The sequence below is a fragment of the Squalius cephalus genome (assembly GCF_949319135.1).
Source record: "Squalius cephalus genome assembly, chromosome: 7".
In the NCBI taxonomy this organism is placed as follows: domain Eukaryota; kingdom Metazoa; phylum Chordata; class Actinopteri; order Cypriniformes; family Leuciscidae; genus Squalius; species Squalius cephalus.
The window spans coordinates 34,972,286-34,983,794 of NC_137128.1; the positions used below are offsets into that span (position 1 = coordinate 34,972,286).

The window sequence follows — 11,509 nt, forward strand, 5'->3', positions numbered from 1 at the left end:
GCAGCGCCACCCTGCTTGTTACATGAATGCGTCACCACAGCATCAGCCCCGAAAATATGGAGATTTTTTTCTTTTTGGGGGCATTTTGTTTGTGTTCAGGCTTTCTCAGTTGTCTTTAGCTTAATGTTTCAGTTAACAGTTTTTCAGTTGTTTTCAGTTAATTTTTTCAGGTTTAGGCTACAGGAGCAGCATATACTCTCGCGGCTGAAGATGGTATTGTTTTCTCAGTCAGAATTAATTAATTTTGATAAATAAGTCGCAGGACCAGCCAAACTATGAAAAAAGTGCAACTTATAGTCCGGAAAATACGGTAGTTTTCCTGGACACTTGGCTGTATCAAATTCAAAATTACTTCACCTGAAATCAATAATTCATGTCTATTAATATATTTGGTGGGTGGCCATGTATTACAGTCAAAGTAAGCAAAATAAAAAGGGTGATAAGGACCCCTATGTAAAAGAGCTCTTGTTGTATTACTCTTAAGGGGTTTGTTTTCCTAATTTGTAGATTCAATGAATTGCTTTTTCCTGAACTCTAAAATTCATAAAGTTATCTAATAACATGTCTGATCAAAGAATAATGATTTGCAGCCTTACCTGGAGACTCCTAAAACTTTTCATATGGCACAATTCACATGGTAATCACATCCCAGATGGGAAGTGCATTCAAGGGGCCAAGTTTCAGCTGTGCTCCTCCTCCCATCCCTCTCCTTCCCGGATTGGACCTGCTCGAGCACTGCACCGTCGTTTCATGAGAAAGAAGGGGCTGGTCCGAGAGTTTCCTGATCCTCTCTGTCTAGCCTCGGTCTGACCGGACAGGCGAAAAACACTTCGGGATTTCCAGAACAAAAGCAACAACGTATAATACAGACCAGCTGAAGTGGCGTATCCACATACATCCTTGAGAGAAATTCAAGCGGTGAGTTGCTGTTTCACGCGAACTGCTACAGTTTACATTCGTTAAGTTTTTAAAGCGTAGCCGAGACGAGGCTTGTTATTGGACCCTGAAAGCCACGCGATGGGTCAGGCGATTTTGTTTAGCGTCGCGTTTACATTATTTGAAGCATTTGTTTTGAACGAGGTTCAACGGGGAATGTGTGGTTAAGTGGAACAACGGGAGTTTGTTTATGTGCGTAAATGAAGCGTGAGCGGATCCTGCGCCTCGAAATGGATTGTGTACAAGAACTCTTTTGGCATAAACCCTGGTTTATTATAGAAGTATTCGGCCCACGATGGCCCTTACACCTGCTTATTGTTTGTTGGATAAATACACACTGTAGTGATCTCATCTCACACCCTACGACCTGCGTCAAAAGTTCCCCACATAAGCTGATTATAAAAGAGGCCATGGACAAACATCGGCCAATGACGCAATTTCCAACAAGTCTAACCAAGTTTTAGTGTAAACCGCAATGTATTTCTTTTTTATAGAGTGCATGTATGATAGACCATTGTTCATGTTCACAAATTATTTTAAAATTAATTCTCACATAATTTATTAATTAATTTGGACCATATTAATATTGAGTATCTCACATTTCAGACTAAACTTTGTAAAATATGTGAACTTGTGAATGTATTTGTAAAATATATATTTCACAAGTTCATATATTTGTGGACTAGGGACTAAACTGGACACTAAAGTACAAATGGTTATGCTGCTAAACAATGTGATGACAAAAGCTACTCTGACTTCAAGGGACTTTACGCTTAGTCGAGTCATTCCAAGTCATCATCTGATAAATGAGGTCACCACAGGCGGTCTGGAATTTATCCTGTCAAGTTCACCTCCAACTTGTTTTGTAGATGACTGGCCTGCTTGTTGCGTGTAGTGGTAAATTGCCTAACATTGGTAAAGCCTTTCCAATCAGTATTGCCTAACTGTGCTCAAGTAGACTACATGCAAAATCAGTTTCTGTGGTTCACAGTTCAGCTTTGTTTTGGGCTCATTAAAGTCATAGGATGCTGCTTCAACAAGCTAAAACTTAAAGGGTTAGTTCACCCAAAAATGAAAAAAATCCCAACATTTACTCACCCTCAAGCCACCCTTGGTGAATATGACTTTCTTCTTTCAGCCAAACACAATTAGTTATATTTAAAATATCCTGGCTCTTCCAAGCTTTATAATTGGAGTGAATGATACCCTAGATTTTGAAGCCCAAAAAGTGCATCCTTCCATCATAAAAGTAATTCATACGGCTCCAGGGGTAAATTATGACCTTCTGAAGTGAAGCGATGTGTTTTTGTAAGAACAATATCCATATTTATAACTTTATAAACCATAATCACTGGCTTCCGGTAACAGCCATACACAAGGCTGAGTGAACTCTGACCTGACGTATTGATGCATGGGGAAGCGCAGAAGATCACAAATTAGAAGTCCAAAACAAGATTTTTTTAAAGAGAAATTTTGGAGGATTTTGATACAAGAGAAGGTGAGCTTGAGTTTGTTGCTCAGCCCTATTTGTTTGAACCGCGAAAGGCGTCTACTCTCACCTTAGCTTATGCTACTTCTACATCCTATGTCATTCGTCGGGTCAGTGGTCACTCTTCCACCGGAACTCGACGTGTACGGCCGTTACCAGAAGCCAGTGATTATAGTTTTTAGTTAAAAATATGGATATTTTTCTTACAAAAACACATTGCTTCACATCAGAAGACCTTTATTAACCCCCTGGAGCCATATGGATTTTTTTTTTTTTTTTTTTTGATGGATGTGCTTTTTTTTGGGCTTCAAAATCTAGGGTGCTATTCACTCCCATTATAAAGCTTGGAAGAACCAGAGTATTTTTTTTAATATAACTCGGATTGTGTTTGGCTGAAAGAAGAAAGTCATATACACCTAGGATGACTTGAAGGCAAGTAAATTATGGGATAATTTCATTTTTGGTTGAACTAACCCCTTTTGAACTAACTAATTTCTCGTTCATTTAGAAATTGGAGACCATAAGAAGTTAAGGTGTCTTAGTCAGGACAAACACTGAGAAACATCTCATGTCATGATTAGACAACGTTTTTAGCACAGACCCAATTTAAGTTAACCAACGTGTTCTCTGTAGACTGAGCTGTGTTGGGTAGGCATCTAGGCAAACAGCAAAACTGGCAAACAAACCAGCTTGACAAATTGCACAAACTTTTGTTACCTTTATTTAACCGAGACCAACTCCTACTATCCTTTTGGCCATCTGTTGGAAGGTTAAACGAACTTCTATATGGTTCTATGGAGTTAGGCAAACGGGGGAAGTGGACCATTACGTGCACTGGAAAGGGGCAAGAGAGCTGTGAAGGGCAGGGCCCCCATCTCTTTTGCCCAAGTCTGCCAAAGTGGGGGTTGGGTGTGCATTGGTGTAGAGTATACGACAGGCTTTAATAAAAGGCTAATGTGTGGAAGAGAACGGCAGGGGGAAGGGGGTGACATCTGTCCTTCTTTCAACTTTAGAGAGGAAAGTCAGTGGCTGGACTGTAGACTTGACCATAAAGTTCCAGTTTAATGACTTTTAGGGAGTTTGATGAATGGTGTTCCTTGAAACTGTAGTCTCTGGATAGGCATCAATAATGTAAGATTTCCTGAGGTTAAGTTGGCTGGATCTTGCAAATGCTTTGAACAATTGTTGTAGATTTGACCAATCAAAGTAGCATCATCCTTGCACCCATCAGCCAGCAACAGCCCACCACCCCCCAGCATTCCAACCTCTTCACCCCTCACAAATCTGGCTTACAAACAACAAGCAGGATTTTAAGTTCACAAAGATTAACTGTTCAAGAAAAGGCATGGTGGGTAGTGCACATGCCCTACTATGCTGTGTGATGGCGCTTATGAGGGCAACTGCAGTTTCTAATCTGCCCATTTCACAATGAGTGTAAAAGTCACAATTTGGGCCTTGATTGACTTTCATTCATCAATAAAGTGCTGCACTGGTCAGCTTTTACCGGTTTTACACGCACCCCAAACCACAAAAAACAACCAACTCGAATGACTACAAATCCAGATTGTACTGGTATGTGTTGTAATATCCAATCTATTATTTTCCATTGTACATTTGAATAGTTCGATATTTTACCAAAACAAATTAATTATGAGACCAATCTTACTCTGCCAATTAACTTCATGTTCTTTATGTTATACTTGCCATTAGGAATATATTTTTAAAATGCTTTCTAAATTGTATACATTGTCAATTGACTCAGTTTCTTTGTCATTCTTTCAGTCTGTAGCAATAGAGGTGTGACATCTCTGATGGCGACGCACACTGACCATGACTTGAAAGTTATCTCTCCGAGAGGGGTGGCAGCAAAAAGACAAGACGGAAACCTCACCAGTCCACGGCTGCAAAAATCACCACACCACAATTCCGATGGAAAGGAACATGCAAGCCCCTCTAATCGCAGACCAAGAGAGAGCAATGGCAGCACTGCAGTAAGCTTCAGCACTAATAATAACTCTGTAGTTTGTCTTCCTTTGGTATCTGAAGGACTGAAGCTAGTGTGGACCCAGTCCGATCAAACACGTGAGTTGGATAGTGTCCCTGAACTTGTTCAGGCCTTCAACACCTTCCCCTATCCAACATCTCAAGAGGTCAGCACTCTTGCCCATGTCTGTACTCTTCCCCTAGATAAAGTCAAAGTGTGGTTCATGGTGCAACGCATCAAGTATGGAATCAGCTGGGCATCGGAGGACATTGAAGAGACACGGCTTAAGCTAGCTAGGCCTGGGGAAACAAGTGAGACACACAAAGAGAGCACTATGAAGAGGAAAAAGGGAATTGAGGATTTTAAAGAAACAGAAGACCACGTAGAAGATCTAGCGCAAAGTCCACAAGTGCCTCGCAAAAGACATAAAATTGAAAGCACAGAACCAACAAAGGTCTCTCCTGCTCCCTCACGTTTCCGTTCATCTCTCCCTCCTCCTCAGGATTCGTACTACTACCGACAACCAGTAGAAATGCCCGAAACACCTCAAGCAGCTACCCCACCTACTTCTACAGAATCTCCTGTTGGATCTGAGCAGCCACGGCATGGCCGCTACAAAAAGTCCAAAGCCCAGTTAGCTGCATTGCGTAAGAGTTTCCTACAGGAGAACTGGCCTGATGAGACAGAGCTCCAGCGTTTACAAGAGGAGACGGGCCTAACTCGTAATGAGATTCGAAAATGGTTTAGTGACAGTCGCTATCAGCTGCGAAATGGTAGGGGATTGACAACGTCCTTCTCTGCTTCTCAAGGAGAAAAAAATGAACCCAACTGTAGTCTGTTACTTCAGTCTCAGGAGGTTCAGCCTCTTCCTCTCACCACTAAAAAGCAAATTACAAAGCATGCTGACAACGAAGGCAAAGAACAGAGCAGGCAAAGAACAGGATCGCGAAAGAATCGGCAGAGGAGCTCTCAGTTTTTCCAGCTTTTCCTGTCTAACACTCTTGAGGCATTTGAAGATGGAGCAATAGGAGAAGATGAGGAGAAATGTTCAGAGGAAAGTGAGATTCAGAATAATGATGAAGTAGGAAGCGAACTGGAAAGTGAGGGACATTGTGTGACACCTCCGGAGCCAGCTGCACCCACTTCCTCTTCTTCTTCCCCATCGATCACCCCATCTAAAAAACACTCAGCCAGGTCGTCAAAATCTGCACGCTCTGTCAAAGCAAACACTTTGAACAACTCCCTAAAGCCCTTGGACAACTCTTCACCTTCTTCAGTATTAACAGTGGCTGGACGACCAAGGAAAACAAAGGAGCAACTGGCCATCTTAAAGGAATACTTCCATAAATGCCCATGGCCAAAGAGTGATTTATACACACAGCTAGTGGAAATAACGTCTTTGCCTCGTGCTGACATTATCCAGTGGTTTGGGGACACGCGTTATGCTGTAAAAAATGGCCATGTACGCTGGGTGCATGCTGACGTACGTGGACAAGTGCTTGCTGAGATAGCATTGTTACAAAGTGGAGGGGCTGTTGCCGATGCCAGTGGAACCCCAGGAAGTGAAGGCAACAGGAAACGTAAGTCACAAGGGAACAGCACAACAAAAACACAGAAGTCTGCAACGGATTCTGTAGACATCAGTCCGTTGGAGCTGTATTATCAACAGACGGGACCATTACAAGAGAAAGACCTTGACCATCTCTGCCGAAAGTCAAAAATGAGTTACCAACAGGTGCGAGACTGGTTTGCGTCTAAAGACAGTACAACACTGGACACAGAGCTCACAGTTATTGATTAATATAAAGAAAGCCGTTTGTGATCATGTCTGTTAATCTGCTGTGAGTCCTGTAATTAGGCAAGACCCGTTTGAAGGCACAGTATAAAATCACTTCATGCAATGCCCTCTTTTCCACTGTTAAAAAATAGCAATGTGAAGTATTTTCTTCAACAGTCACTACATCATTTGTTACCTACTGGACAGGCAGTATTGAAAATGCAAAATTGTAATGTATTTTTGGTCTTGACTGACTATTTGACTACATTCACTGCGAAGTATTACCCTTATTATGCTATTATTGTTAGTAATCGTTTAGAGCCTTAATTGCTGCTTCTTAGAACTGACGATGCTCAAACTGTTTATTTTCAGAAACATTGGTTTGGTTATCTATTAGGTACTGTAGTTTAGATGTTTGGGCCAGAAATGTTAGCAATGTGAGAGTACGTTTTTGTTTAATTCAGAGATCCATATGGCACTGTATATTGATTCCCTCTTAAACAATTTAAACCTTAGGTTTACAATATATTTTTCCCCTTCCAATGAGCTAACATTCCGCACTCTATTATCTGATCGATTTCTCTAATCTCTCTACTTCATTGTGAATAAACTTTTCATTTGAATATATCCCTACTCCACGGCAGATTTGTTCAGTATCCAATGAAAAGACAACAAAAGCCATGGCTTTTGTAAAATCTTGTGCCTTATTGTCTGTAAATTTGTGTTTCAGGGTGGCAAAATAAAACATGACCAATTATGTTTAACTCACTGTTGCATTCTGTCCAATTATCCTCTTAACATTATCAAATAGGTCTCATCAAATGTGGTAATTGCATGACATTTGAATTGGGCAAATGGGGTATGAAATGGCCTGCAAATTATTCACAATATTTGGAGTATAACTATATTTGGTATTAAATTAAGGTTTAAATTAGATCAGTATTTCACTTATCAACACAGACACACAAGTGTTGGTTATGTATGCTAGAAGCTCAGATCTTTTGGTATGCTAAAGAGTATATTTGTAGAACCATGTCTAAGTTTTGTTATCAAACTCCATCTATAAAAAGGGACCATAATACAGCTATTATTTATAATTATACAATAAATCAATAATGCTGGAGAGTTATTGAAGACATTCCTTTTTCTCGTTCCTTTCATATTCCTTTCTGTTATAATACACTGGGGAAAAATGCATTTCATTCATTTATTTCTGACATCCTTCTTGTAACTACTGAGCCAAGCTTACAAAAATGTTGATGTGTTTTGTTTTTGTGTGATGTGTTCAACAAAAATGTTGAATGAATTCCATTTCAATTGGAAAAGTTAAATTTTGTCTGTATGTATCATTTAAATTCTAGCAATAACCTCGTACAAAAAATGAGAAAACTGTAAAACGGAGATGCCAAAGTAAATTAAAAACATTTATGACTCATATTGCTTTTATTTGTCACATTTAATTGAACTTAAAATTATTTTTCAAATAAAAGAAGGCCAATAGAATTTTTTCTACTTATATGATGCAAAGAATATCACCCATCTATTGGGTGATGTAGGTGGTGCCTTAGTTATAAAGTAGCTTTCTAATGACCTGTATAAGCTACAAATGATTATTGATTATGGCCGTGGAGACTGGAGTGCAGATCTAGCCAGAAGCTGGTACTGAAAGTTGTTTGGGGTTGTATGTTGGGACCTAAAAATTATGAAAAGGGAAGATGGACAGTGCAATTTCCTAGTGTGAAAACTTTCAATTTGGGGCATTAAAAATGTTTAGTCTTGGTAAATGCATAAAACGTTACCTTGTAGGAGTGTTAACTGAGCTGGGTGTCCCTTTAAGATAAAAAGAGAACATAAGCATACAAACAGTAAAGAGTCTGAACAGTAGAGTTTCCACCTTGAATGACACCATGGATACTTTACGAACTCAAATAATGATATCTGAGAGATATGATTAACAATGTCACCATTCCTCACTTACTGAAACCATGTTCATGTACTGAACTCATGCCTGACATAGAGATGGATGACCCTGGGGGTGTCTAGAACAAATAAGATGTAAAACAGTCAAACAAGGATTGCTTATTTTGCTTATACTGATAACTGACAATATTAAAATTAAATAAACTATATACTAGAATATAGTAGAGAGGAGCTAACTCACTGTCATGCCGAGTCTGGAATGTCTAAACCTCTCCAAAGTATCACCCGAACTTGCATGACAATCAGAATTGGATAGTATTATTTGAGGGAAGGCAATTCTACAGTTTAAAAATAATTGAGATGATAGAATGCAACCTACCTGACAGCTCTAGAGCGAGGTGTGACTAGAAATGTAATGGGGAATGAAATGTGATAAGAACAAAATACAAAGAGCCTTATAGTGTTTATAAGTGAGGTTCCTGTCTCAAATGAAACTTGCTACCTGGTGATGTGACAGCCACAGGAAGAATCATTCTTGGAGTTCCTCTATATATCGAGAGAAGATATTTTAAATGTTTATATTATATTATATTATATTAAATTATATTATATTATGGCACACATCTATGCACATAGACAATTATCTGTATTTACCCATTAATCGGAAACCTCCCAGGAGATGTCTGTGTGGAGGGGAGAAAAATGATCACATCTGAAGAGAACGTAAGTTAGAAGGCAAGTGAGGGACATGCAATAAGAAACTCTTACCCTCCTCTGAGAAAGCGGCTTCTTTAGTTCTTCGTTCTCTAGTTTCAGCTCAGAGACTTGCCTTAAACAAAGCACAAGTAACTAAACAGTCCCATTTTAAGTGCCACTGAATATATCTCAGATCTAATTACCACCTGTAGCACTGATCACGAACTTCTTTCAGCTTTCGTTCCAGTTCCGCAGACTTGCTTCTTAAGAAAGCGATGACTCGCTCCTTCTGCCTTTTCTGAAAATTAGCTATCTGAAACAAACACGTCTCCTTCATTTATAACTGGCAGAATTGTGTTTGCTTAGGGTTTGATGTCACTGTGACATATGATTTTGTGTACCAGAGTTCACAGCCTATGCTTAGGTTTGCTAGCCTTCGAAAAGCTTTCGATTATAAATGAATTGGCACAAATGAAATGTATTTTGATAAGCAGAAAATGACTGAGACCTGTCCAATATGTTCCAGACGAGTCTGAACGAGTTTCACTGGATCTTTGAAAAACATCTTTTCCTGAGGCTTCATCTTCACAAAATGAAAGAATATGTAAGAAACACAGAGGTTGGAAGGAATGGGAAATAAATATCGTTTGTATAGGTAAGTTAAGTTAATATTTTCTCTAACTAATAATAATGCTTTTAACCATAGTGACAAATAATAATAAATATCAAGACTTTGTAATGCATTAAAGGTTTTCATTTTTTTCATTTCATACAACTCTATCTGCTTTCATCCTCTTTTTATTCAATTTGAAAAAGTATGCACTATACCACTATTTTATGCAGTTTTCATTACTTAAGAGAGATTGAGAGTTAAAAAAAAAACCTTCTTCGCATGTAGGCCTCATTATATGTCACATATGACTAGTTATGTGCTGTATGAAAGAAACCACAGTCGACATCAACTGAACTCACTAATTTATCACTCTCTCCGATAGCAAAACAGTGTATGGACAAAACTGTATTTAGCACTCAAAACAAGTCTGACCACCAGGCCCAGCTCCAAAGTGAGCCATGGGACCCTCAGGGTGGGCTAGAAAGTTGGAGGGTGGGCCTGACCCACCCAGGGCCCCCTGTGGAGTAGAGCCAGCAGTGTGAATGTGCCTGAGATCATCTGGTTTCTCAGTGGACTCGACTCACCTGATCAGATATGTGTAGGTAGTTACAGTTGGCATGACAAACTCGGCACTGCCCTTTAGGAAAACACATTAAACTTTTTAATGATTCACATTATCTTCGCAAATAACAAAAAGGTAAAATTATCACAACATCTCGAAATTAACGTACTGAATGTAACGTATTCCGGACTCACTTGTATTTACGCAGTTCTCACAAAATATATGGCCACAGCTAGATACAACGAATTTTTTCCCTTCTCTCACAAAACAGTTGTTACAGTGAAACCAGTTCATTTCTCCACTCTAAAAAAGAAAAGAGAAAGACCACCTGGAAAAAAAAAACCCTACGCATTAACGGATGATACCATTAACGGAAGATTATGGTTCCGTCAATACATCATATTACTAAAAAGGTTTAATGCTACTCATGGTGTAGCAAATTGCTTAATGCGTTAAAAATAATTTGTCATAGTTTAAACAAGTTTTACGAGTGGTATGTTTATTTGAATAATTCACCTAGTTGGTAGAGTAACGTAATACATTTCTCACACTGGCGTCGAGTGAGCGTAAGCGTCACGTCACTGGATGGCGCCAAAGTAAAAAAGAAAACGAAATCCTCAAGAAAACTATTACGCCATCTCGTGGCCAGTTTAGAGAAGTTAGAAAACTTAGTTTTAAAAGTGTATTTAAAATTCATTATCCCCATTCTTCACAACTTGAGAAGCAGTGTCACTTGTTTTCTGCAGCAATTTCAGTTTTCGTAATGTTATTTTTTTCCTGTCCCAGTCATTCACACTAAAAACAGATGTTTGAGGGTAGCTACAGTGGCGGCGTTTCACAAAAACCTAGAGTAGGCTTTATGGCATTCCCTCTGGGCAGGCATGCATAGAACAACGACATTACCGAACGATTAACCTCACATATACCAAACAAAATGCACGATGCACTATTTAACTCTATTAAACTATTAATTAAAACTCACAGTGAACAGCATTAAATATAAAAACACATGCCTTACCTTTTTGTTGCAGTGCAGTTTTTATTGCATAAGTGGGTAACTTAGGCCTAACGTTTCGCTGACAGCACTACAGTCCTCTTTTTAATTTTTTTTTATTGCTGCTTCCATTCTCCTGATTGCTATTATTTAATTTCTTAGTTAAAAAACAAAACAAAAACAAAACAAACAAAAAAACCAGGGAAGATTGAATAGGCCTGTTTTTTTCTTTTTTTTTCTTTTACTCAGTATCTGACAGCTAGGCTAATCAAAAAGACACGCGATTAAGTGATGCAATAAACTGCGGCTGCGCACTCACTCCACACAATTCTTTTTTAAAATAATATTTTTGCAATAATGTATAGCCTACATTTATGTGTTCATTTAAAATCTGCCATTGTGTTTTCGACGTTGTTAAAATAATAAAAATTATCAGTTTTTTTCTGAAGTGGGATCCAATCAGAGTCGGCGGTAGAGCAGCGCTCATCGTGAAAGGTCACTTATCGCGTGTATTGCCTTTGGCAATTTTATTTCAGTT

General features: G+C 38.9%; 2 protein-coding genes across 5 annotated transcripts; one reads left to right on the forward strand and one right to left on the reverse strand.

The window, feature by feature from the left end:
* Positions 1 to 225: 225 nt before the first annotated feature.
* homeza (homeobox and leucine zipper encoding a) lies at positions 226 to 7,716 on the forward strand. Its single transcript, XM_079875535.1, has 2 exons — positions 226 to 918; positions 4,208 to 7,716. Exon 2 carries the CDS (start codon positions 4,237 to 4,239, stop codon positions 6,208 to 6,210), a length of 1,974 nt encoding a protein of 657 aa, XP_079731661.1. The 5' UTR covers positions 226 to 918; positions 4,208 to 4,236; the 3' UTR covers positions 6,211 to 7,716.
* On the reverse strand, positions 7,614 to 11,046 carry LOC307161067 (E3 ubiquitin-protein ligase RNF212B-like). Of its 4 annotated transcripts, none has more exons than XM_079875536.1 (13): positions 10,494 to 10,562; positions 10,172 to 10,305; positions 10,000 to 10,052; positions 9,311 to 9,385; positions 9,009 to 9,115; positions 8,875 to 8,935; positions 8,761 to 8,789; positions 8,609 to 8,652; positions 8,486 to 8,510; positions 8,348 to 8,396; positions 8,165 to 8,225; positions 7,986 to 8,016; positions 7,614 to 7,879 (listed from the first exon to the last, which is right to left on the reverse strand). In XM_079875536.1, exons 2-13 carry the CDS (start codon positions 10,269 to 10,271, stop codon positions 7,804 to 7,806), a joined length of 711 nt encoding a protein of 236 aa, XP_079731662.1. In that variant the 5' UTR covers positions 10,272 to 10,305; positions 10,494 to 10,562; the 3' UTR covers positions 7,614 to 7,803. The 4 variants fall into 4 exon arrangements, with proteins under 4 accessions (XP_079731662.1, XP_079731663.1, XP_079731664.1 ...); XM_079875537.1 differs by lacking the exon at positions 10,494 to 10,562 and adding an exon at positions 10,996 to 11,046 and having other exon boundaries at positions 7,615 to 7,879; XM_079875538.1 differs by lacking the exon at positions 10,494 to 10,562 and adding an exon at positions 10,996 to 11,032 and having other exon boundaries at positions 7,615 to 7,879; positions 10,172 to 10,280.
* Positions 11,047 to 11,509: the final 463 nt, after the last annotated feature.